The sequence below is a fragment of the Heptranchias perlo genome, chromosome 16 (genome assembly GCF_035084215.1).
Source record: "Heptranchias perlo isolate sHepPer1 chromosome 16, sHepPer1.hap1, whole genome shotgun sequence".
NCBI classification, from domain to species: Eukaryota; Metazoa; Chordata; class Chondrichthyes; order Hexanchiformes; family Hexanchidae; genus Heptranchias; species Heptranchias perlo.
Window position 1 is genome coordinate 39,189,938 of NC_090340.1, and position 27,664 is coordinate 39,217,601.

Consider the following 27,664-nt stretch of genomic DNA (forward strand, 5'->3'; position numbering starts at 1 on the left):
CATATAGCAACTGGAATGACCAGGGTATTACTGTGTTTTAAAAAGAACAAAAATAGAATATCAGAGGCATCAAAAAATGTACACAATTTCAAGACTTTTTCTAAATAACCGCTATATTGAATGGGCGATTGAGTAGTACTGTGGTTCGGAATACTTCTTTTAACCCCTGGGACCTGTGTTTTAATCTTGCCCGGGTGATGGGATGAAAATTTCTTCTCTTGGCTGTAAAATGAGGTTGAATATGAAAATAGTTTCAATCAAGTTTCTAGTAGGTTTGAACACAAAACTCCCCTTAATTTGGCACCAAACCAACAGTCTCAAAGACCACGGTGTGATTGATGTGATACATGGAAAAGTTCACACTGGCACAGAAGTGCTAGCTTTGCTGAGGCTTGTGATGTTCTCTGTGGAGCTGGTGATGCTTTACTTGATCAAGAATGTTTGATAGTAAAACTGTGAAAAATTCAAAAGCATTCCATTCATCACCACTGACATTTCTCACCTTGAGTACAAAACTCATTTAAAAATATAAATTAAACTGCATAAAAAAACAAGAATATGAGAGCACCTTAATTATACAGACATGCTTCATTTCCAATAACAAAATATTCTCTGGCATCACCATTTCAGTCAGTAATACAAGTTACTTTTGGTTTGGTCAGAAAATATTTCTGCTATCTAATTGAAAAGCGAATTGAGAAATTATAAATATTAATGAGAAAGGTATGCGAAACAGATCCCATTTTATCTTTTAAATCAAAATCTAATAAGTCAGTTCAAAACTTAGACTTGTGTCTGATGAATGATTTCAGCATTTTTTGATTCTTTCTGATGAGGATTTAGTTTTCATAAGACCACAAATACAGATGAGGGAGGCCATTTGGTTCATAGAAACAGAAAATAGGAGCAGGAGTAAGCCATTCGGCCCTTCGAGCCTGCTCCACCATTCAATATGATATTGGCTAATCCTCTATCTCAATACCATATTCCCACTCTCTCTCCATACCCCTTGATGTTCATCTTCTTTCATTCATCCAGAAAGACCTTTTGACACAGCATCCAATCGTTAAATTGTTCCAGGGATTTTGTCTCACCTACTCCATTTGTCCACATTAGAATTCATCTGCCATTAATCGCTCCACTTATTTTGTCCAAATGATTTTGACTTTGATAAGCTGCTCCATCAGATTTTAATGTTTCTATTTTAGTGTCATCCGCAAATTTGACTTCTTTGCATTGAGTTTCTGAATCCAAGTAATTGATGGAAATTAGAAACTGTAGTGATCTCAATACTAATCCTTGAAGAACCCCATCTCCACATAATGGGTCAGAAATTGCTCGGAGCAGCGAATCAACAGTGCTCACCATTCCGTTGATTTATGCTAACCGCTAACTTTACTTCGGGCACCTCCTCGAATAGGAAGCGGAGAAGAGCCCAGCGTCAGTTCAAGCAAAGCCAGGACCCTGTGGCAGAAGCGAGAGGACCACATTCTCCCCTCGACCAAGCAGATTGCAGCATTTTTGACAGGCTGCGAAACTGTTTCTGCAGGCTTCCAACGTGAAAACCAGGAAGTGAAAGTTACATTAAAATCATTGTAAAAACAGTTATAGACAGCGAAAAAGAGAGGGTAAGAAATAATTGAATTAAATAAAAGAGAGAAAATGGAAAAGTTTTTTAAAAATATGTAATTCTTTAATTTTTAAAAAACTTTTTTTTAATGACCAGCAACTATTTATAAGGAGTAATGAGACTCCACATTTAAAAAATTAATTTTTAGTTGTTTGGCAGTCATTAAGACTTATCACACTATTAAAATTTAGTTTAGACCTGGTATTTTTAAGCGTAGCTGTTTTGTGGTGATATTTGTTACTTTACAGCTGGGCAGATGAACAAGTTGGCGCTTTTTCAATGATTTCACTGATTGGAGCGCGCGATATACCTTTTAATCCAAAGCTGTCATATTGCCGGTGAACCAGTAGGAGCAAGTTCCAGATTTCTGTATTTCACTGTGCTTGTGCGAACACCAGAACTTGCTCCTCCATTTCACCACTAACAACGGTGAGTGCTGTTGAACTCACCCTTCCTTTCCAAGCAATTTCTGTTCCAACTACTTTAAAAAGTACCTGTTAAAAAGTATCCATTTCCAAGACGTAATTTCCCACAGATGCGAGCTTAACGTACAGTCTTTTGCATGGAACTTTGTTGGATGTCTTTTGGAAATCTAGATACACCAAGTTGTAGGCTCGCCATAGTCCAGTTGGCATGTCATTTCCTCTAAAAAGCCAAGGAGGTTGGTCAAACAGAATCTTGTCCCTCTGAATCTATGTCGACTGCTGTTTACTTCTTTATTTTAAAGATAACTCTAAATTTTACTCCTGGTAATAAATGCCATTGTTTTACACTGTAAAGTAAGACTAATGGGTCAGTAGTTGCATGTGACTACTTTTTTGTCCTTTTTGAAAATAAGTACTGTGTTAGCCTGTTTCCAGTCTACTAGTATCATTTAACCTTTAGATTTCTTGTTCTTGCAGGTCCGTGCGGTGAGGTTTGCAGTTCCTATATTAATCTTTGTTTACCTTTGCCAGGAGGTAAGATTTATTCCAGTAAAGTATATATTGTACATGAGAAAGCAGAAACAGTTAGCCCAGCCATGTCAAGTTTCAGGATTCTCTCTGAAGACAATGGCCCGATATTTACGGGGAGGCAGGGAGAGTGCGGTAGCGGGGGGAAACCCAGTGAGGCCGGGAACGTGGAGGTCCTGACTAATTTAACAGCAGGACCTCATTATAATTTTCTTCTTCCGTTTCCCGCCCGGCAGCCGGCCAGATTGACAGGCTGGCCGACGACCGGGCGGGAAAACCAGGGACAAGAGGCCACAGCCAGGGACCCTTGGGGAAAGTCCCCGGCACTCGGGGCTTGGGGGAAGGAGGGAGCCTGGCAATGGCGAGGATGGGAGGGAGAGATTAGGATGTGGGGGGAGAGAGAGAGAAGAGCCCGGCAATGGCAAGGGAGAGGTTGGTTGGGGGGAAGGTGCCGGGTTTGCGATCGGCTGAAGGTTTCCGTGAGGGGCAGGGAGTTGCACTCCTGCTCCTCCTGGCCCACAAAAAGTACAATAAAAAGCACTAACCGGCTGGAGCCGGCAGTTCTCGCCTCCATTTCGCTACCAGGTTTCCCAAGCCCTGGGAAACCCGGCGGCAGCTGTTAAATTTAAATCAGGCTTCCAATTGCACTGTGAGAGCTTGATTTAAATATGATAATGAAGTGTCCCGCCTCTCCAAGATGGGACACAGGCACGCCACTCAACCTGCCGCCGTAAAAATGGCGGTAGGCACGTATGCAGCGGGTTGGGCAAACATTCTCCAATTTTTAATTTTTAACCCCACCTCCCACCAACCTTCTCCTGCCTCTCGTGAGGGTGGGGGGTTAATATTGAGGTCAATGTTTCTAATTTAAGACTATAAAAATTACTAAAAATGGATATTCGGAATTAGTTGGAATCTTCAGATGATGTGCTATCCATAGGAAACTAAAATGCTATCCTTGTTTCTGCCTTCTGTCCATTTATGCTAACTTTCCATCTTGATACGTCAAATTGGGGGGTATAGTTAATATTGAGGAAGACTGCGACAAAATACATGACGACATTAACAAGCTTGCAGAATGGGTGTGTAAATAGCAAAGGTATTTCAAGTGTGATGTGATGCATTTGGTAGCAGGAACAAGGAGGCCACCTACTCCTTGGAAAATAAGAGTCTCTGGGGTAGAGGCGCAAAGGGATCTTTAGGTACAGATATATAAATCATTAAAAGTAGCAACACAGGTTAACACATATAAAAAGTGAAAATAAAGCACTGGGGTTCATTTCTAGAGCAATAGAATTCAAAAGCAGAGAAGTTATGTTAAACTTGTATAGAACCTTGGTTAGACAACAACAACTTGCATTTATATAGCGCCTTTAACGTAGTAAAACATCTCAAGGCACTTCACAGAAGCGGTATCAAACAAAATTTGACACTGAACCACATAAGGAGATATTAGGACAGAGATAGGTTTTAAGGAGGTGAGAGAGGTAGAGAAGCGGAGAGGTTTAGGGAGAGAATTGCAGAGCCTAGGGCCTAGGCAGCTGAAGGCACTGCCGTCAATGGTGGAGCGATTAAAATTGGGGATGCGCAAGAGGCAAGAATTGGAGGAGCGCAGAGATCTCGGAGGATTGTAGAGCTGGAGAAAGTTACAGAGATAGGGAGGGGCGAGGCCAAGGAGGGATTTGAAATCAAGAATTAGAATTTGTTCCCGAACCGGGTGTAAGTCAGCGAGCACAAGGGTTATGAGTGAACAGGACTTGGTATGAGTTAGGATACGGGCAGCAGAATTTTGGATGATCTCAAGTTTATGGAGGGTGGAAGATGGGAGGTCAGCCAGGAGAGCATTAGAATCGTTGAGACTAGAGGTAACAAAGGCATGGATGAGGGTTTCAGCAGCAGATGAGCTGAGGCAGGGGTGGAGACGGGTGATGTTATGGAGGTGGAAGTAGGCGGTCTTGGTGACGCAGTGGATATGTGATCAGAAGCTCATCTCAGTGTCAAATAGGACGCCAAGGTTGCAAATGGTCTGGTTCAGCCTCAGACAGTTGCCAGGGAGAGGGGTGGAGTCAGTGGCTAGGGAACGGAGTTTGCGGCAGGGACCAAAGACAATTACTTTGCTCTTCCCAATATTTAGTGAGAGGAAATTTTTGCTCATCCGGTCAGACAAGCAATGTGACAAATGAGAGACAATGGAGGGGTGGTGAGAGGCTGTGGTGAGGTAGACCACACTTAGAGTACTGTGCACAATTCTGGTTTCCATGATACAAGTATATAGAAGCACTGGAAAAAGTGCAAAAAAGATTTACAAGGATGATACCAGAACTGAGAGGGTACAACTGTCATGAAACATTGAACACGTCGGTGCTCATTTCTCCAGAAAAGAAAGTACTGAGAGGTGACCTAATAGAAGTCTTTAAAGTAATGAATGGGTTCGATAGGGTAGACGTAGCAAAGATGTTTCCGCTTGTGTGGAAGTCCAAAACTCCTATGAGCTATGAATATAAGATAGTCACTAATAAATCCAATAAAGAGTTCAGGAGAAACTTCTTTACTCAGAGAGTGGTGAGAATGTGGAACTCACGACGACAAGGAGTGGTTGAGGCGAATAACATAGATGCATTTACGGGGAAGCTAGATAAGTACATGAGGGAGAAAGAAATAGAAGGATATGTTGATAGGGTGAGATGAAGTAAATAGATTGGGAGGAGGCTCGTGTGGAGCATGAACACCGGCATAGACTGGTTGGGCCGAATGGCCTTTTCTATGCTGTAAATTCTATGTAATCATGAAATTCTGTAATGTAGGGGTGCATTTATTAACTTCAATTTTTTTAATGATAACTGCGTTAACACCCTAATGCACCGTTGTCATGCAAATTTGTAGCTATGTTGATGTGGACAAAGCACAATCAACAACAACAGCAATAACAATTTGCATTTATATAACTCTTTTAACATAGAAAAACATCCCAATACACATCACAGAAACGTAATCAGGCAAAAATCGACACCCAGCCAAAGAAGGTTTTGGGAGGGATGATTAAAAGTTTGGTCAAAGAGGTGCATTTTAAGAATGAGCTTAAGAAAGAGGTTAAAATTTGGAAGGCAAGAGGGAATATGAAATGAAAATTTGAAAGAATATAAAAAGAAATAGTAAAGTATTCTGTAGACACATAAGTAATAAACGGAGAATTAAGATAGGGATGGAGAAAGCGCAGTAAAGATTTGCAAGATGTTACGAGAATTGAGAGGAAGGGTGGATGTGGAGAAAATGTTTCCACTTGTGGATGAGTTCAGAACAAGGGGGCATAAGTATAAGATAGTCCCTAACAGATCAAATCAAGAATTTAGAGGAATGTCTTTACACTGAAAGTGGTGAGAATGTGAAACTCGCTGCCACATGGAGTGGTTGCAGCAGATAGTAATGTTGCATTTTAAAGGGAGGCATGATGCATACATGAGGGAGAAGGGAATAGAGGGGAAGAGGGGCATGGTGGGAAGAGGTAAGTAGGGTGCTTGTGTGGAGTACACTCCTGCATAGACCAGTTGGGCCAAATGGCCTATTTCTGTGCTGTTCTTTCATGGGAGACAGCAATTTACATGTACTCCTCCAACCTAGTATACTGTATTTCCGGTTCACGTAATGGTTTGACCAACGTTTAGGAGACCAATTGCAGATTAAGTATCCACTTTACCAAACATATCTATGTGGCACTGATCTCCTTGTGACTTAGCACTTTAACTCCTCCTCCTATTTCCACTCTGATTTCTGCACCTTTGGCTCCTACACTGTTCCAACCAAGTCAACAGAAGTTTTAGAAGAAGCAGCTCGTCATTCTCCTGGGAACTCTGCAGCCCTCTGGCCTGAACATTGATGTTAGTCATTTTAAACCTTAGCTACATCCCCATTTTCTTTTCAGCAGCAGGTGCTGGGAGACTCTGTTGTGAGGTGAGGTGGGTTAAGGCTTCGAGTGTGGATCCTTCAACAGAACACGGCTGCAGCTGGGGGTTCTGCAACCAGGTGTTGGCTTGTTTTTTCTCTTTTGGATTAGCAGACATACTGGGCCCGATTTTAGCATCGGGTTTCGTGTGTGTTCTCGGCAGGGGGGGCCTCGATAATCGCGATCCCCAGGTGCGGGACCGGAACGCACCGCGATCCCGGCCACTTCCGGGTTCCACGCTGATGTGCGGGGCTGCGTGCGCAGGCCCCGCTGGTGGGAATCCCGCAGGCAATTAAAGCCAGCGGGATGCCACTTGAGTGTATTTACTTTGCTTGTTCAGGTCATTAAATGACCTGATTCAGCTGTCTTATTAGGAAGTGTGGGATTTTACCTTCAACTCAGACTGTTTCACATACTGGGGGAAACAGTCTCACTCCAACCGGACGTGTTGCAGCCAGCAGCCTGTGGCAGCTGCCAAGGTGCACTCCACAGGAGGGGGGAGACCCCTCACCCACGCAGGAGGCCACTCCGTCACATAGGGCAACGCCTGCCCTCCACCACCCCCCTCCAAGCCAGAGGAAACCACGACGTGGAACCGCAGCCCCAGTGCGAGGAAACACCTACCTACCGTGGACAACCCCTCAGACCAACACCTGCCAGATGGGGGCCGCTTCGACATCCTCGGAGGACGAACAGTATCACCAGCCCCAGCAGCCTCGCAGTCCACGCCGTCCGCCTCATCGACGTGGAGCCCCCCAACACGTTGCTGCGGCACACCCACCTGCACAGCAGGAGGGAGGGCAACCGCAGAGAGAGCTGCGTCGCAGGAGGCACTACCCTCTGCAGAGGGTCTACAGACCGAGGCTCAGCTTCATGGACCTCTCTGAGCAGCAGTGCATACGGAGGCTCAGAGTCACTCGCCAGGTAGTCGCCGACATCCGCAGCCTCCTTAATGACGAGCTGCTCCTGGATGGACCAAGCAGCATCTTCTTACCCGTCGCCGTCAAAGTCACCACTGCCCTCAACTTCTTCGCCTCCGGATCCTTCCAGGATGCCACGGGGGACATCACCGGGGTCTCTCAGTCGTCTGCACACAAGTGCATAAGGCAGGTCACCGATGGGCTGTTCCGCAGGGGCTCGACCTACATCAACTTCGCCATGGATGAGCGCAGCCAGATGGAGTGGGCAGTGGGATTCCATGATGTGGCTGGCTTCCCACGGGTGCAGGGTGTAATCGATTGCACCCACATAGCAATACGGGCACCTCCACATGAGCCAGGGCTGTTCATCAACAGGAAAGGGTATCACTCCATGAACGCCCAGCGCATTTGTGACCACCGCCAGAGATTCCTACACGTGTGCGCCAGATACCCTGGCAGCTGCCACGATGCCTTCGTCCTCAGGGAGTACACCGTCCCGCCCCTCTTCCACGCACCCAACACCGGCAACGGCTGGCTCCTCGGCGACAAGGGATATCCCCTGCACACGTGGCTTATGACACCTCTGAGGAACCCCATTACCGAGCCGCATCGTCGATATAATGACAGCCACATTGCTACCAGGTCTACAATTGAGCAGGCCATAGGGCTGCTCAAGATCCGCTTCAGGTGCCTTGATCGTTCCGGGGGAGCGCACCAATACACGCCACTCCGAGTGGGACGAGTTATAGTTGTCTGCTGTGCCCTGCACAACATGGCACTACAGAGAGGGGTGCCACTGGAGGAGGCCCCATGCACACGCGCCACCCACATTGAGGACGACAATGAGGAGGAGGAGTAGGGGGAGGAGGAGTACGAGCGAGAGGAGGAGGAACGACCCATGGCCTGAACACCGGCTCACCTGCGTGCTCGTCAGGCCAGGGAGGCACTCATATGCCAACGGTTCTCCTAACATCACACTGTGTGAGGCGTTCACATGTCATAACGTGCGCAGACGAGGGTCCATACAGGCTCCCTCCACAGAAGAGTGGTGCCTGTACACCTGCACCCACTGTATTATGCCCAATGGGTGGGACGGGGTGGTCGTCGTGATGATGAGGCGCACGGAAGGGACATATTGCACAAGCCGCAGAATTATGGACAAGAGGTGGCAGCATTGGTGAGAAAAAGTGACGCCCCCTGTGTTTCGGTGCCCGTGAGGGCACCTCCACAGCCTTCCAGGCTGCAACCGGGGACATCCCCGGTGTCTCTCAGTCGTCTGCGCAGATGAGCCCTGCAAATACATCTACACCCACTCGGCAGTGACACACTGGGTGGCATCAGTGGTGGGTCCTCATAGGGATACCCAGGAGCGGGCATTATTGCACAAACTGGACAGGATTCGCGAAGACATGGCACTAGTGGAGCCAATATAATGTGTGATGTGAGTTGTTATTTAATTCAATAGAAGTACGAACCATGACAGACCCTCAAACACCCTTGTGCATCCCCTTCATGCTCACGACACGTTTGCCTTACGCTGCCTACTGCACATATGTGATGCATGCCCTGTGGCTGCAGCACAGGTAGTGGCAGGTTGAGTGAGGCTGGCCGTGAGAGAGATGCACGAGAGGGTGAGTATGGGATAGAGCCATGAGATTGTATGAGGATTGGGTTGCGTGGTAGTGGCGGGGTGAGTACTCGCGAGGTGAGTAGGTGCAGGTAAGATGAGGATGATGTTTGAGTGGGTATGAAGGGTGATGTGACAGAGTAGTGTTGGCAGTGCCGAAGGAGATGTGGGGTGGGGGCAGTGATGTGGCAGGCGGAGTGTAGGGGAAAGACTACGTGTTCTCACTGTGGCTGACCTACTGAGGTCATTGGTGCGCCACCTGCACTGTATGCAGGTGGGCGATATGTTGGTGGCGCAGCTCACCCCCTCTGCCACCTCGGGCCAGCCTTCTTGGTGGCAGAGGCAGGCCGCTTCCTCCCGGCCGCTGGGGGGAAGATCTCTGTCCTCCCCCTCCTCCTAACCCCATCTAATGATACCTGGGGTGAGGCATCATTAAACTGGGAGCAGCCTTCCCCCTGGGCTGCTCCATGCTGTAATTTTTACTTTTTGTGGCAGCATCTGTCAGTGGAGGACTGCCCCTTTAAATAGAGCTGACAGATCTTACTGCGCATGCGCAGCCCGCCCGACGCGCAGATCAGCAGCGCGGAACCCGGAGGAGCAGGTAAGTGGATCCAATTAGTGGATTGCCTGCTGTGATCGCGCGGGCAACCCACTGATTTCACCGGGCACGTTTGGTACGTGCCCGCATGCCTACCCGCCGGGAACCCGCACCCCTGGTAAAATCGGGTCCACTGTGTTTGTAGTACTTCATTTCAGACTGTGTACCTTTCCCAAGCTTTTCACCACCTTAGTTGAATACACATTGGTTGTTCCATCTTTTTATTCACTCACTCAGACGATCATTTAATAGGTTCCTGCTATTCTATCGAGCAGTTTGAAGATCATTCAGCCTATTAAATTCTTCAAGGTCACTGGAGTATCTGTTGTCTCTTTTCCTCCCCACTTCCTTATTTCTCTCTTCTGCATCTTAAAAAGGGCTTGTTTATCTTTCACTTTCCAGTTCTGATGAAGGGTGCACACCTGAATTGTTATCTTTTTTCTTTACAGATGCTGATGGACCTGCTATCTATTTTCAGCATTTTCTGTTTAGTTAAGATTTCTAGCATTTGCAGCTTTTTGAATTTTGTGTTTCTCTCTTCCAATTTGGACTATTTGAATGCTACTCAGAATGCTCTCTCTCAACATTCTCTCTCTATGAAAATTTTTACTTTTTAGTTTTCTTTTATTATTTTCAAATTCATTTTTTTAGTTGCATTGATGGTGTTACATGATTCATTTCAAAACAATTTGCATATTGTATAACATTTCTTTAGTATTAGTGAGTTACTGTTCCAGCAAATTTCAACGCTAAATTTCAAAGTAATGAATATGAAAATATTTGGAGATATGAGGGCAAAAAATGCATTCATCTGCATTTTCCTAACTATCGAGGACTTAGAGCCCGTGAGTACATATCACAGGTTTCTGAACAGGATAATGAAAATATTTTGTAAATGATTATCTTTTTTCACTTGAGTTATGGAGGTCATTTTGCATAATGTACCCCAATCTGACATGTGAGGGCTGATCTTAATCCACCCCATCAGTGGGAACAGGGCAACCGCCCTGTTCCCGCTTCATTCCCACCCACCACAACCTTAACTGGGCTCTTGTTTTTAGAAAGCCGATACGCCTGCCAGGCTCTGGCAAGAGGCATCATTATTCATGCAGGTGACTTTTATTATCTTTATGGGGTCTGCTACCCAGGCTTTCCCCCCTCCACCTTCCTACCCACAGGACCCTGCTGAAACCATGTCCTGTGATTTACCTAAATTCCGGCAGGAGGCCTCCAAGCCGCCCGATCTTCGCCTGCAGGCAGCCAGCCAGCTGCCTCTTTACACTATTAGAAATTGGCAGCTGACTGGGATGTAAATGAGGCCCGGGAGTTAAATTAGCTCCGGTGTCAAAACGATGCCGTTGGGAGGGTTTGCCCTTCCCCAACTACCTCCCCGCCCGAAACCTAGGTAAAATTCCCCCCTCCCACAGTTTAGCTATGTTTGTTATTTGTCCGCCCTGTGAGGTATTCTGCGTATGTCAGATTTAATCGTGTTGAGGGGTTTTGCATTTTTTTGTGGCAGAAAACCAATTTTAATGGGTAGAAGGCAGAAGACTACAGGATATCATGAGCTATAGTCTGTTTGTTGAGACGTCAGTGTGTGTGGTAAAAGATCACAGCATGAAGAGTATATTGCTTTCTCAGGTGGAACTGCATTTTGACATCATCTGTTTGTCTCATTGGACAAAGAGGATTTTGTTTAAGCAACTCTACAGAAGAGGTTAAGTGCGCACTGGTTTCAGCTATTGCCCATGATTTGAATTTTGTGAGATGCATTGCATTTGTCAGCTGTTGATATGTTGGTTGTTGGTCGCTGGTTGCTACGATTGTTTTCGGGGGAATATTGTGTGATGTCAAACAGAAATAATGCTGATTCAGGTGAGGAGCTTAACAAGCAAAGTAACAGTTCCAAACTTGTGTTCATGGTTTGATGTCGAAAACAATATTCTACTCCTGATCCATTTTCTGTGTGACTACAAGGACAGCATAAGTATGTTTTGCTCAATGCTAATTATTTCTGAAATTTATTAAAACATTGTGTAAGTGTTCTTATTTTCTCATTTTTATTAATGGGAAAATAAATTACATGATTCATGATCTATCAATGTCAGGAACAGCACCAAGTACAAAATTTATATATAGATCACATCGTTTGAACATACAGTTTTACAATCTTTATCCTTTGTGTATTGCGTTTCTTAAAAGCCAAATTACCCCTTTTTGTTTGTGTAGAAGCTTGTTGAATACATTATGGTTGTATTTGTTTAAATGTGTAATTATGCAGCTTACACCACATTCTATCTATTGTAAATGCTGATTTGTTCATCTGCAGTTTCAGGTCGGTAACAGTAAGTAAACAGTAAGGGTGTTAATGAGTGATGAATTATCTACTGTACGTTTATAAAACTGCATTTTCCCAACTAAATTTGATTCTATATATTGCCAAGCATTAGGTGGGATTTTTCTTAACTGTATATCTCTGGTAAAGTATTTTTTTTAAAATAATTTGCACATCCAATATGTACTGTATGTTACAGATGTAGTGTATCCAAATTAAATCTCTGACTCATCTCAACTGACATTTGCACTTGAACTTTTCCCAGATGGCTATTTGGCTGCTGGGTCATTGATACAGCAGCCAGCGGAGACAATGGGCATGATTTTGACCCCGAGCCAAGAAGGGGGCAGGGGGATCGAATTTTGGACGGGAAACCCGGAAGTACGGGTTTCCCGGACGTTCTTACAATTTTGACGTAAGGACGTCTTTTTTTTTTTGTCAGTTTGCCATCCGACTGACCGGCCTGATTGACAGGCCGGCCTCAGTCAGTCAGGAGCAGCACCAGGCGTACCTAAAAATGAGGTGCCAACCTGGTGAAGGTACAACACAGGACTACATGCATGCTAAACAGCGGAAGCAACATGCTATAGACAGAGCTAAGCGATTCCACTACCAACGGATCAGATCAAAGCTCTGCAGTCCTGCCACATCCAGTCGTGAATGGTAGTGGACAATTAAACAACTAACGGGAGGAGGAGGCTCCGTGAACATCCCCATCCTCAATGGTGGCAGAGTCCAGCACACGAGTGAAAAAGACAAGGCTGAAGCGTTTGCAACCATCTACAGCCAGAAGTGCCGAGTAGATGATCCATCTCGGCCTCCTCCCAAGATCCCCATCAACTCAGGAGCCAGGCTTCAGCCAATTCGATTCACTCCACGTGATTTAAAGAAACAGCTGAGTGCACTGGATACAACAAAGGCTATGGGCCCCGACAACATCCCGGCTGTAATGCTGAAGACTTGTGCTCCAGAACTAGCCGCGCCTCTAGCCAAACTATTGCAGTACAGCTACAACATTGGCATCTACCCGACAAGGTGGAAAATTGCCCAGGTATGTCCTGTCCACAAAAAGCAGGACAAATGCAATCCGGCCAATTATCGCCCCATCAGTCTACTCTCAATCATCAGCAAAGTGATGGAAGGTGTCATCGACAGTGCTATCAAGCAGCACTTACTCACCAATAACCTGCTCACCGATGCTCAGTTTGGGTTCTGCCAGGACCACTCGGCTCCAGGCCTCATCACAGCCTTGGTCCAAACATGGACTAACAAGCTGAATTCCAGAGGTGAGGTGAGAGTGACTGCCCTTGACATCAAGGCAGTATTTGTTCGAGTGTGGCACCAAGGAGCTCGAGTAAAATTGAAGTCAGGGGGAAAACTCTCCACTGGCTGAAGTCATACCTAGCACAAAGAAAGATGGTAGTGGTTGTTGGAGGCCAATCAGAGTACTAAAGGAAGTGGTCCTGGAAATATGGGAATAGTGGATGCATTTATGGTCATCTTCCAAAATTCTATAGACTCTGGAACAGTTCCTACAGATTGGAGAGTGGCAAATGTAACCCCACTATTTAAAAAAGGAGGGAGAGAAAAAACAGGAAATTACAGACCAGTTAGCCAAACATCAGTAGTGGGGAAAATGCTAGAGTCTATTATAAAGGATGTGACAACAGAACACTTGGAAGGCATTAACGGGATTGGACAAAGTCAGCATGAGTTTATGAAAAGGAAATCACGCTTAACAAATCTACTGGAATTTTTTGAGGATGTAACTAGTAGAATAGATAGGGGAGAACCAGTGGATGTGGTGTACTTAGATTTTCAGAAGGCTTTTGATATGGTCCCACACAAGAGGTTAGTGTGCAAAATTAAAACACATGGGATTGGGGGGAATATACTGGCATGGATTAAGAATTGGTTGACAGACAGGAAACAGAGAGTAGGAATAAACGGGTCTTTTTTCGGGTGGCAGGCAGTGACTAGTGGGGTACCGCAGGGATCAGTGTTTGGGCCCCAGCTATTCACAATATATATATATCAATGATTTGGATGAGGGAACTGAATGTAACATTTCCAAGTTTGCAGATGACACAAAGCTGGGATGGAATGTGAGCTGTGAGAAGGATGCAAAGAGGCTCCAATGTGATTTCGACAAGTTGGGTGAGTGGGCAAGAACATGGCAGATGCAGTATAATTTGGATAAATGTGAGGTTATCCACTTTGGATGTAAAAACAGAAAGGCAGATTTTTATCTGAATGGTGATAGATTGGGAAAACAGGAGGTGCAACGAGACCAGAGTGTCCTTGTACACCAGTCGCTGAAAGCGAGCATTCAGGTGCAGCAAGCAGTTAGGAAGGCGAATGGTATGTTGGTGTTCATTACAAGAGGATTTGAGTACAGGAGCAGGGATGTCTTACTGCAGTTATACGGAGCCTTGGTGAGACCACATCTGGAGTATTCTGTGCAGTTTTGGCCTCCTTATCTGATGCAGGATGTCCTTGCCATGGAGGGAGTGCAACGAAGGTTTACCAGACTGATTACTGGGAAGGCAGGACTGACATATGAGGAGAGATTGAGTCGACCAGGCCTATATTCACTAGAGTTTGGAAGAATGAGAGGTGATCTCATCGAAACGTATAAAATTCTAACAGGACTAGACAGACTCGATGCAGGGAGGATGTTCCCAATGGATGGGGAATCCATAACCAGCGGTCACAGTCTCAGGATACGTGGTATGCCATTTAGAAACGAGATGAGGAGAAATTTCTTCACTCAGAGGGTAGTGAACCTGTGGAATTCTCTACCACAGAAGGCAATGGAGGCCAAGTCATTAAATATATTCAAGAAGGAGATAGATATATTTCTTAATGCTAAAGGGATCAAGGGATATGGGGAAAAAACGGGAACAGGGTACTGAGTTGGACGATCAGCCATGATCATTTTGAATGGCGGAGCAGGCCCAAAGGGCCGAATGGCCTACTCTTGCTCCTGTTTTCTATGGTTCTCTGATTGCTGCAGGAGTTCCTCAGGGCAGTGTCCTCGGCCCAACCATCTTCAGCTGCTTCATCAATGACCTTCCCTCCAACACAAGGTCAGAAACAGGGACGTTCGCTGATGATTGCACAGTGTTCAGTTCCATTTGCAACCCCTCAGATAATGAAGCAGTCCATGCCTGCATGCAGCAAGACCTGGACAGCATCCAGACTTGGGCTGATAAGTGGCAAGTAACATTCGTGCCAGACAAGTGCCAGGCAATGACCATCTCCAACAAGAGAGAGTCTAACCACCTCCCCTTGACATTCAACGGCATTACCATCGCTGAATCCCCCACCATCAACATCCTGGGGGTCACCATTGACCAGAAACCTAACTGGACCAGCCACATGAATACTGTGGCTACAAGAGTGAGTCAGAGGCTGGGTATTCTGCGGTGAGTGACTCACCTCTTGACTCCCCAAAGCCTTTCTACCATCTACAAGGCACAAGTCAGGAGTGTGATGGAATACTCTTCACTTGCCTGGATGAGTGCAGCTCCAACAACACTCAAGGGCAAAGCAGCCCGTTTGATTGCCACCCCATCCACCACCCTAAACATTCATTCCCTTCGCCACCGGCGCACAGTGGCTGCAGTGTGTACAGGATGCACTGCAGCAACTCGCTAAAGCTTCTTCGACAGCACCTCCCACCCGCGACCTCTACCACCTAGAAGGACAAGGGCAGCAGACACATGGGAACAACACCACCTGTACGTAGCCCTCGAAGTCACACACCATCCCGACTTGGAAATATATCGCCGTTCCTTCATCGTCGCTGGGTCAAAATCCTGGAACTCCCTACCTAACAGCACTGTGGGAGAACCTTCACCACACGGACTGCAGCAGTTCAAGTAGGTGGCTCACCACCATCCTCTCAAGGACAATTAGGGGTGGGCAATAAATGCTGGCCTTGCCAGCGACGCCATCATCCCATGGACAAATAAAAAAAAACAAGAGAGCAGCATGGGAGAGGATGTGTTCAGGTAAGTCTTCAGGTAAGTCTTTGTTTGTATGGATTGGGGGGGGGCGGGGGCATGGGCATGGGTGGGCACAGGAGCATGGGTTGGCATGGGGGCACCAGTGGGCATGGGGGACACGAGGAGGTGAGTCAGTCATGGGGGGAGGGATCTGGGGTCAGTCGCGGGGGAGTTGTCGGAATTGGGGGTCATTGCAGGGGTCTGCGGTCATTGGGGGGTGGGTTCGGAGATTGGGAAGGGGGTGCGCGATTGTTGGGGGGTTTCAGAGATCGGGGGGGGTGCGATCGTTGGGGGATCGCTGCAGGTAGGCTTGTTGGGCCTGCAGGAATCACTCCTGGGCCCACTAACTGTGCCAGAAAGGCACCTACCTTTTAGTTTCGGGCCTTCTCACCTCCTTTCACGCGGCGTAAAAGAGAAGACCCGGGAATCCCGGGCCCCAGGGATTGAAATTGGAAACTCTGGAAAAATGGAGGCCTGAAGCCTCCTTGAAATGTTTTAATCTCCAACCCGCCTTCTGGGAGCAGGTTGGTCACCCGCCCCTCGTCCCGCCCCGGTTAAAACCAGAAGTGGAGGCAGGTCCTGAATGGTAGCGATTTTGAATGCCCCCCCACCCCCAACCCACCTGTTTTTCCCTTTTAAAATCGCGCCCAATATGCATGAATAAATTTGCAGTGGTTTGTTTCACCTTGATTAAGCGTCAACCCTCCATTAACCCCTCCCCCTATGAGCTCGTCAGAAAGAGACATTCCCAGAGGCTGTAGAGTTATCCTTGGTTACCACATCTACTGTCTTCCAGCTGGAGTCTAGTATATATGGCCTCAGGTCACTAAAGGTGGGAAATGTGGACAGAATCATTATATTTGTTCAACATTTGGTCTCTTGTTTTCTAGTTCTGGCCAAAGTTAATGGCTGAACTGTCAGATCTGAGGGAATTTTATGACCCTGATACAGTTGAATTAATGAACTGGATCAAGTAAGTTAAATAATTTTCCACTTATAAAATGATGTTTGAATTTTTTATTTTAAAATTGTGCTAAATTTCATATCATTAACAAATGTGTTTTTCACTTTAAGTTGGTGCTGTATTTTTACAGTTTATTGGTGCGAGTTCTCCTGATTAAGACAACAATGCATGAAACACTGCCTAGAGCAGTTGGGAGAAGCTGTAGCTAGCAGTGTGATGTGTTCTAATATGGCTTTAGAAAATCTGAGAATTTCTGTGCGAGAGTAGGAATCAACTCATCAATTGAGTTTGCAGGTTTTGGCAGGATGTGAAAGTTGTGCTGGAGGACTGGAGGGTTGCTGATACAACAACTACAAGGAGGGAGAAAGGTTACCCAGTTTATACCTATCAGCCCAACATCAATACTGGGTAAGCTTCTAGAGGATAAAATCAGTACTCAATTAGAAAGACATAGGTTTATTAAGAACAGCCAGCATAGTCTTGTAAAACACAGCTCACCTCTGACAACTTTAATAGATTTTCTGGATGAAATAAGAGATTGTACTGATTAAGGAAATACAGTGGATGTTGTGTATATGAATTTTCAAAAGATGTTTGATAAGATGCTGCTTAACAGGCTTGGTGATAAAATGAAGATGCATCATATTGAAGGGAATGTGGCAGCATGGGTAGGAAGTTGGATAAAGACAGAAAAAAGAGAATAGAATTTATTGGACAGGAGAAAAGTAAAGGTTGATGTCCCTAAAGAGTCGGTGTTAGGACCATGCTCTTCTCAATAGGGGACACAATTTGAAAATTTGCAGACAACACAAAAATAGAGAATGTGATTAACTATGAAGAAGGCTGCAGGTGACTTCAAGAGAACATAGAAATGTTAGTAGAATGGGCAAATAGATGTCAAATGAAATTTAAAGTGAAGTGATATATTTTGGGAGGAAGAAAAAGGAGAGGAAATACACACCAAGAGACGCAGAGGTTCAGATACACAAATCTGCAAAAGTGGGAGGACAAATTGATAACGCTGTTAAAAAAAAAGTACATGGGGTCCTAAATTGTGTAAATAGTGGCATAGAGTACACAGCATTAGGTAATGCTAAACCTATATAAATCATCGGTTAGGCCACAGTTACAAGTTTTGGGTGCACTACTTAAGAAAGATCTTATCATTTTGGAGAAGGGTATAGAAGAGATTTACTAAGATGATACAAGGGATAAGAAACTTTACTTATCAGGTTGTTTTCTTATTGTTACACTCTTTAGAGAATAGTGTGAAGTAATTTGCAGGCTGATTAACAGTCTGACAGGCCACGATGTGAAGGCTCCTTCCATGGCCGTAACCATCATTGTATCAGCTGATAGGATGATTAGTCCTATATGGTGAAAGGGTTTTATGGGCTCCCACAGCGCATGCGATGAGGGAGGGCCACCCAACTCGAGTATCCCACTGTATGACAACCCAGAATTCAGAGCCAGGGCTCCGGTCTCCACCCGCCGGGACTGCCTGGAGCAGAGTGCGAATCATGCATCTTCTGACTCGGAGGGGGGAATGCTACCACTAACCCAGTTATCAAGTGAGACTAGAAAAACAGAGGCTCGTCGCTAGAACAAATAAGATTGAGATCTGATAGTGGTGTTCAAAATTATGAGAGGATTTGATAAGATAAATAGGGAAAAACTGTTTCCACTAGTTGGTGTGTCAGTAACTGGAGGACATAAATTTAATCATTTGAACAGTTAGAGAGGCATGAGCTAATCAGGGATAATCAAGGATCACGCTGGAGGACCGGGCAAACAACAGTCTTACTTATGCCGATCGTTGCCAATATTCTTTCATTCTCCTGGAGCAGTTCCCTCACCTCTTAATTAACTAATGTACGTGTGGTCTTTCTTCCTCGAGACATTTCTGAATTGTCTGCTGCACAGTTTTATCTTCTCCAGATGGAGCCCATTTGTCAGATGCAAAGTATCCATGCTGATGTACTAGTATACAGGCAAACCTCATCATGACCAACTCAGGAATATTGCATTTTCTATTATGATTCCAACTTTTGGAGTTTGAGCTTTGCCTGGACATAATGGCAGTTCTGGTGGTATCAGGGAGGGGTATCTTGCAGCTATTTTATAATAAGCGTTTGACTTAATGATGATTCTCTCTTTTTAAAATATTGCGAGCAAAAATATTGACCTATGAAGAAAGCTGTATATCAGTGTTTAGTACATTATATATTTTTTTCCTTTCTCTCCCCTCAGGTTAAAAACTTCTAAAGATGCAGTGTTTGCTGGAAGTATGCAGTTATTAGCAGGAGTCAAGTTGTGTACTGGGAGAACCATAACCAATCACCCTCATTACGAAGATAAAAAGTTAAGAGAGAGAACAAAGCAGGTACACATCTCCAGACAGACAATGGATCAGATTGTATCCTTGTAACAACAGAGGGTTAATTCCTGGAGTGAGGTCTATTTCCTTATTTCAAATCCATCTCTTGGCCTCTGCTGTGCTCCAAGCTGTTCCAGCGATTCAGGTTATGGGTGAGCCTGTGTGCTTATTGGTTTGATTTCATTGGGAGCCTGTGGTTCAAACTTATCTACCTGATCTGGGAATAATCACTACCTGTAACTTAGGTCACTGGAGCTGCTCAGGAGGAGAATGCAGACTGAAATTTGAGTGCCCTTGATGCCAAACATACTGTACAAAAATGAGGATATCTCCTAATAGATGAGTGGAGAACTTTCCTCCTTTAAAGAGAGTTGTCACCACGATTTCAGTAATGGTGGATGGACTTGTGAAATTTCCTAACTATACCCACATGAACTGTGAAAAACACACAGCAGTGCAATTATAGATTTTGTCCTTCTAAACTTTTGTAGTGTCTTGATAGGGCATTTTGAGCTTTATAGTATTAAGGTGAACAGTTTTATCGTCTCCAGATGGAGCCCATTTGTCAGATGCAAATATCCATGCTGATGTAATATACAGGCAAACCCCATCATTACAGGAGAATTGCATTTTTTATTATGATTCCAACTTTTGGAGTTTGAGCTTTGCCTGGTCATAATGGCACTTCTGATGGTATCCGGGAGGGGTATCTTGCAGCTATTTTATAATAAGAGTTTGACTTAATTATGTGGTTACAGATCTGTCACTGGTGATTCAAGTAATTTGAGACAGTGGGGATGATTTTCAACTGCTGCCAGCCCTGTTTATGTGGTGTATGGCAGGAGAACAAAGGCCGCCCTGTGGACACCAACAGCCCACCTGATGCGATTTTCAGATGGGCCTGTAAATGGGGGCCCAGCACTCCCGCTTGCAGAAGGCTGCTTGTAGAGCAAATCGATGTCCTCCATCGCCACTCTGCCCATTTGGGGATCGGGCGGGAAAGTGGAGTTGAGGTTGAAGATCAGCCATGATCTTAGTAAATTGCGGAGCAGGCTCGAGGGGCCGTATGGTCTATTCCTACTTCCTATTTCTCATGTTCTTATGTACCAGGTGGTGAGCGACCTAACCAGTGGTCCTTAAAGGCACACTGGAAACCACTGCAAAAATAGCCTGTAATATTTTTGGGAGGAATTTTTATGGGGCAAGAAAGAGCAGTAGGACTTCTAGTCCCCACAACAATACTGTGGCTCGCTGCCAACCGCTGAGTAGGCCCCCTCCTCCCAGTGCACCTCCCCTCTCCCTTTTAGTGCCAATTCATGGCTCAGCTTGCTCATGGAGCCACCAGATTTTCAGTCCCCCGGTTTGGCGAGCTGCTCGCTAGCACTTATTGAGCATTGGGCAACTCACCAACTGTATTCTAACGAGGTCCGAATCCGAAAATGGTTCGCGCCTCCAGCTGAAGGGTTTGAATGGGTGCAGCGGATGCGCCACTGACTTCGAGTTCATTTTTGCTGTATGCTTAACATTTCCCCCAATGGGTTTAGAATATCACACAGTATATTGGCTTAATAGGGACTTTCCAACGTAGCATTGGTACCACTAAACTTAATAAGCCCAGTGAGTAAATTAGTGGATGAGGAATGCCCAGTAAATGTAATTTACTTGGATTTTCAAAAGGTATTTGGTAAAGTTTTGCATCTGGACTTTTAGTGAAAAAAAGTACCAGGAGTAAGTGATAAATAAACTAGTTAGACTAGAAATTATGTTAGCAGTAGAAAGCAGGTGATGATAAGAGACCCAAGAGGTAATGTCTAGTGATATTCTGCAAGGGTCTGTGCTGGAACACTTGCTGATTACGCTATTTATAAACTATGGAGGAGAGTACTTCTAGTAATGTTATAACATTATCTTTTGATGCTAAGCTAGGTCGCTAATGTAGGGCAGATTGACAGCTTTCAGGACAAATGAAGTGGATGGACTAAAGAATGAGAGATGGAATGTACTGTGGATAAATGTAAGGAAATGTGAAACATTTGTACATGTGGGTGATGTGCACTTTGGCAAAGGTAGAAATGGAAAAAGATTTGAATGTGATTGCTCACTTAAAGTATCTGGTTAATTAAAGCCATTATTAATAAAGCAAATAAGATATTGATGGTATATGTTGAGCACAGTTGGTTTGAAGAAGCCAAATGGCCTTTTGTCATTTTGTACTTTTAGTTTCTGTTGAGTTTGTCACTGCTTATATTGTCCTTCTCTGAAGATCTATCAGATTTACTCCAGACGTTCCCCTGAAGAGGTGTACAGTATCCTGAGATTGTATGGAACAGACTACATTCTCCTCGAGGACAGTATTTGTTATGAAAGAAGGCACAACAGAGGCTGTCGTTTGAGAGACCTGCTTGATATTGCAAATGGTCATGTAAGTAGCATGGTTCAATCTTTGAGTTGGCTAAAGGCACCTTTTTAAAAACTTGACATGATTTGTTATATTTGAGTTAGTAACTTTAAATCATAGTTAGCAAGTCTTACTTTTATGCCATGACTGAGATTTTCTGCTTCAGAGCCCCAGGACTGGGGGTTTTGACCTGGTGCCTGAAATTCATAAGCAATTTACTTCAAATTTAACTTCACAATTTGCAAGTGATTATATTACCTGTATTTACACACTGAGTACTTGAACAGTGCTTTAAAGGGACAGTTTGGATTCGCAGTTAAATATCACAACCATGTCCAGACTCTAGACTGTTTGGCACATAGTTTGTTATCATCAGCAAATTTCATATTGCATGTTACAAGAAGCAGTTTCCTCTAAAATACTTATGAATAATGTGAACAATAGGAAACACAAACACTTCCAACAATTATTGCCCCCTACCCTAACCAGTCTTCCCTTTATCATCATTTTTTGCTTCCAATTGTCAAGTCAGATATCAATTTAACTGACCAATTTGTCTTTAATTCAATGAACTTTAATCTTTAAAGTCCACACATCTGGCCTCCTGAAAATCCAAATAAATTGTATCCAGTAGATTCTCATCATCCATTAGTTCATTTATTCCCTTGAAGACCTTGTTGATTAAGCAAGAGCAGGTTTAATAGCTGTGAGCATATAAGGGCTACAGTGGATCAGTTTTGGTCATGGTGCCTGTGTGCTGGTCTTTTGCAGTTTTTTTTAAGTAAGCAAGGTGAAGTGCCAAGATCCAAGAAGTGCAGGATACCGCTAAGATTGTAAAAAGAGTAGAAGAGAAAATTAGATAAGTCAATTAAAAAGTTATGCCAAGCTTGGGTTCTAAAACCTGGTAGAATGTGGAGAGAAGGGAAGACTGAGGGTGTTCCAAGGTTTTGAGCTCCTGGGAAAGAATGTTAAAGTGCATTGTGTGAAGGCTTGATTTCAAGCAGCAATGGAGTTCTGTCTAAGATCAGAGGAGATAGAGTATCAATAAATAAAAAACTAATATTGGAGCAGTCAAAGGTGAGAGGTGATAGCTGTTGGCTGCACTTGAGAGAAATTGTGTCTTTCAAAGAAGTGAAAGAAGGAAGATTTTCATTTGCCCATCAAAAGCTGTGGAGATCAAGACTTAGTGATTTACCAATTTTACTGCAAAAGGAACGAGCATTGTATGCGCTGAGGGTGTGCAATTTGAAGAAAGTTGATGAATGTAGAATGGAATTATCAGCAAAAGAAAGATTGAGTGGCATTGGATGATGAGTGGAGGCTATTGTTACAGAGAAGAAACAGAGTGAGAGAACGATAAAAGAGAGCCCATGAGTTGATGGAAGAAGAGTCAGAGGTTGATCCATGAGCTAGAGTACAAGCAGAGGAAGCCATGAGCCAATATTATGATAACTTAATTAGAAATGCATGGTGGTGAAGAGGTCCAAGGTGATAGCAAATAAATGACTAAAGCAGATTCATAAGGTGCATAATGTAGGCATTATGATCACCAATGAAATGGTCATGCTGCGAGCCAAACAGCTAATGATGATTTGGGCCAGACTTTCAAATTGATGGATCATTTGAGAATTAATTGCAGTTTCTAATACTTTAGAAACTACCAATGTAAGGACAAAATGGTGGCAGTTGGAAAGGTACCCCTTTCATAGGGATAGGATGAACACAAACAAATTTCTAAAGAGAAGGAACGATGGTCTGGGATTAAAATTGAATAGATGGCAAAAGATGGGCCAAGTTTAGAGTTACACATTTTGAGCACATAACCATCAGTTCATAGTATGGAACATCCAACAGACATTGCAGTGATAAAACTCGAGGTTAATCACAGAACAGAATGGAGAGGTTACTTTACCAGATAATCGAGATTAAAATTAGAGAAACTGAGCCGAAAAGTACTTCTGGGTTTACCGGCCTCTAAATCTCCCCCCCCACCCCCCCACCCCCCCACCTCGCCGCTATTATCGGGGCCATTAAGTCAGAGGAAGGTAGAACAGATGGTTCACAAAAGTTTTGAGAGATAGCTTTGACCAGGGACCAGAGTGTCTACTGGAGGGGAAGAAGGACAGTAAGTCAATAGTCACAGAAAGTTCATGTTCCATATTTCTTTCTTGTATAAACATACTTGTAGTAAGTAGTAGTATCCATAGAATCTTGTGCTGCGTATAGCTCGAAATATGTTATCTTCACGGATATGATATTATGGTTCTGATGTGTGTATGGTTTATTCCCCCTTGTAAAAATAAATTGAATCAGCTCATCCACAATAATTAGTAACAGAACTTTCCTATAGTGAAATTCCAACACACAGACCAGTCATACTTCAATTTCAAGGACTGGAAAAACTTGATTTAGGCTACTGTTTATATAGTAATGAAACAGGAGACTTTAGGATCATGCAAGTATGTAAAAAGTAATTGTACAAGATTTGGTTCTGACTGGGATATCTTGAATAATCACTATCAACCATATTGTGAGCATTAAAAACTTTTACTTTTTGAAAGCCTTTTATGCTTTTGTGCTGTAAAAATAATAAATTTAGGAATTTGACTTTATCTGTAATTATACATTTTCCAGATGATGGATGGCCCTGGAGCAAATGATCCTGATTTGAAGGCTTCTCCTTATCCACGCTTTTGTGATGAAATCAAATCTAATGAACCTCCCTATACCACTTACTTCTCTCGTGTGTTTAGAAACAAAACTTTCCATATTTACAAACTAAAAAAAAAGAAGGATGCACCTTATTAGAAGTAGAGTTTCACAACCATTCATTTTTACATTGCAAAAGATAATTGTTGGTTTTAACAGTAGAAAACACATGCTATATTTATGAAAGAGTCTAGTCTTGTATTTGAGATTGAAAGCTTTGTTCCTGCTGAATTCTGTAGCTAATTATCATAGCTCATGTTTCAGTCCAAAATTTAATATCCTTTTAAAGTCCAGTCTCATTTAAATCTTTTGCTAGTTCAAGCACTATACTTGTCTGTTACATTTCTATACATTTTACTTAATTTGTTGAAACAAGATTTGCACTTAACACACAAAATGCTTTTTCATATTTAATGTATCCTAAAAATTGAATGTTTTTCTATTAGATACCATCACATTTTTTTAATCAAATGTTTTTTTTTGTCATCCTGTCTTAGAACTTGTGGCAGTATTTATTTGAATTGCTAATACAGACTACCATTGCAGACCCATTCCTTACAGTATTGCAATGGTTTTTAAGCAGTGTTTATCTGCATAATTGCATGCTTGTATGTATTGTGTGGTTTATGTAATATGGTACAGTTTTTATTTTGCTTTCATTTATGTTTACCATTTCTGTAAAACAAACTATGCTTTCAGTTAGTGGCTGTGATTAGCAGATTATTGATATTGTAAATTATTTTAAAATTATAAGTAACACACATTGACACCTGTACTTAAATAGTGCCAAAGTAGATTAGATTTGTTGGGCAGTATTACAATCTAAGAAATATTTTTATTATAGTGCTGTTCCACAGTTCTGGGTCGTGTGTATTTTAAAATTACTGAATTGATGGATACAATTTCAGCTGACAATGAGGAAAATTTCAGGCTATAGAGCTGTGCCATACAACAGTTCGCAGAATGGTTCTATACATTGGCAAGTGTCTGAATTGATAGTTGACGGTCATGGTGTTGCCCATTTCAATGAAACAAGGTGTTGCATTCAATTTTTATTCAGACTGAATGTAAAATTGTAAAAGATTAATGGGATCTTGTGAATACAGTAATTGTAGTCTTTTGCATGATTAAGATTATTGCATGTGAGGCCAACAGTCAGAACACTGGCAACGACTAAGAAGAATAACACTACCGCAACGTGGGTGTAATGTTCCTAGTGCTGCTGGAGGATACAGTGGTAACTGGTTTTCTTCAATTTTTTGTCAACTGCCTTCTGCTATTCCTCCCAACCAACCAGTTAGCCCCTGATCCGAAGCTGTCCTTTTTAATCATGAGGGCAGAGTAACCCAGTGTACTATTCTGTTGATGTGTTTTTGTTGACACGAGATAAGGCACACACTGAAGCATTACAGGGATTCAAGCTCTTTTCTTTTTCTAGTTAGGGGCCTACTATCCCTTTAAGGTTATAGATATTATGTCACAATAACACGTAAAATATTCTGGTTTGTACTTGGCTCTTTGTACTGAAAAAATTTATGGTTAGTATGTTTTTTTTAAAAAAAATAGTGGTAGATTGTTGTTAAAAGAAGCAATTGAGTTTCTATGGCAACATTGCAATTTAACAATGCCACCAGTATCACTACTGAATTCTGCTTTTTTTAATGTTTAATTATTTTCTGTATCTACTTTGTACAGCAAATATAGATTTTGAAATGGAGCTACTGTGGTTTTAGCTGTTTCATCCCACTACGTTGTTTGGCATGAATTTTTAGGAAATAAATAATCATTCAATTTATACATTCATATGGATATTTTCATTTGTTCAAAAAATGTAGCTTTTACTACAAATACCTTGAGCAGTTTTCTAAAATTGAAATTGTAAAGGAGTCAAACTTGAAACTTCCTGGAATCCGTGTCCCTTTTAACTGAATATTTAGTGATCTTTCATATAGCACACACCTCTGCACCCAGAGTTCAGTCTCACTGCTGTGACATGGAAATATAGTGAACTAAATATGAGCAGTTATTACAAGGCCTTTGTACTAAGAAGCTTTCCATAGCACAAGTGTTAATTTTAAGACAAAAACTGCCTTCTTTTCAGGAGATCTCCTGGTGAGTCAGCTATTACAGATGGTAACTTTGTTTCTGTGTTTATAATAGTTGTTTACAGTGACAGGTTAGACTTGTGACCGTTCAAGTTTTCCTTTTTGAGACAAGAATTTCTACAGTAAATATGCATATATGTTGTATTCTTGTTACATATTCACTTGTCATTAGTTAATAAGCTTGCTTAATATTTTAAAATTAGATCAAGGTCTGATGTGATGTTCTATTGCTTATCGAGGACTAGAGCTAGATCTATGAAGGCTTAAAAATAATTGAAAGACCAAGGTTTGTTGTACTAGCCATGTTACCTAGATAGTGTGGCATGTTACCTAGAGAGTACGACAGTGAAGACACTCTTGAAGGCATAGGGACTCACCCAGGAGAGGGATCTAAGATACGGGAACCAAAAAATCTAGAGAAAAGTGTACCCAAAAATGTAATGTCAAAGCCCATCACAACCCTTACAGTATAAACTGAATTTGCACAGGCCCCCAACACTGGATATCATCACAATTTTCATAAGAAATGAAAATTGATGAGATAAATAGATCATGGTATTTATTATTATTTTTCTTTGCCTAGCAGTATTAGGTTTGCCAGATCTTTCTGTGGTGTCCAGTAGATAAAGAGCTGGCAATTTCTGTTTTCATTTAATTCAGCATGGATTTACTTCCATTATTTAAGGCAAAATTGGAACCTTAGTGCCTACCAAACATGAAAGTTTTCATTGCTAGTGTAATAAACACAGGAAAGACAAGTAATAGCCCAATGGGTGAAATATTGTGTGTTTTGGTGTTTGATTTTAGTAAAATCTCAACAGCCACAGTTTACTGATGAGACTGTTCTGTCAGAGACACAGGGGGGGAAAAAAATTGGATAAGGCCTATTATTGGGCAAAGGTAGCGTGCTCCGCTAATAACCCGCGCCCGATGGCTCCTGCGGAGGCAGGACAAGACTTTCGTCTGGCCTCAGGACTTACCCACAAGCTGCGTTGGAAATCAGCATTGACACGAGGATTCAATGCAATCGCACTTTCCACTCCCAGGGGGAGCCCCAATCTCTTAAAGGGAGGAAGTCTCTTAAAAATCTCTTAAAGG

At 43.2% G+C, this 27,664-nt stretch overlaps 1 protein-coding gene across 2 annotated transcripts in view; it reads left to right on the forward strand.

Annotated features, from left to right (window-relative positions):
- Positions 1-26,233, forward strand: part of dpy19l3 (dpy-19 like C-mannosyltransferase 3) — a 74,499-nt gene extending 48,266 nt beyond the window's left edge. For both annotated transcript variants that reach the window (XM_067997979.1, XM_067997978.1), the window contains exons 15-19: positions 2,533-2,589; positions 16,904-16,986; positions 19,228-19,360; positions 21,618-21,776; positions 24,387-26,233. In XM_067997979.1, the coding sequence (XP_067854080.1) occupies positions 2,533-2,589; positions 16,904-16,986; positions 19,228-19,360; positions 21,618-21,776; positions 24,387-24,560 (606 nt within the window). In that variant the 3' untranslated portion in view covers positions 24,561-26,233. The remainder of the gene's footprint in view (positions 1-2,532; positions 2,590-16,903; positions 16,987-19,227; positions 19,361-21,617; positions 21,777-24,386) is intronic.
- The last annotated feature ends 1,431 nt before the right edge of the window (positions 26,234-27,664 follow it).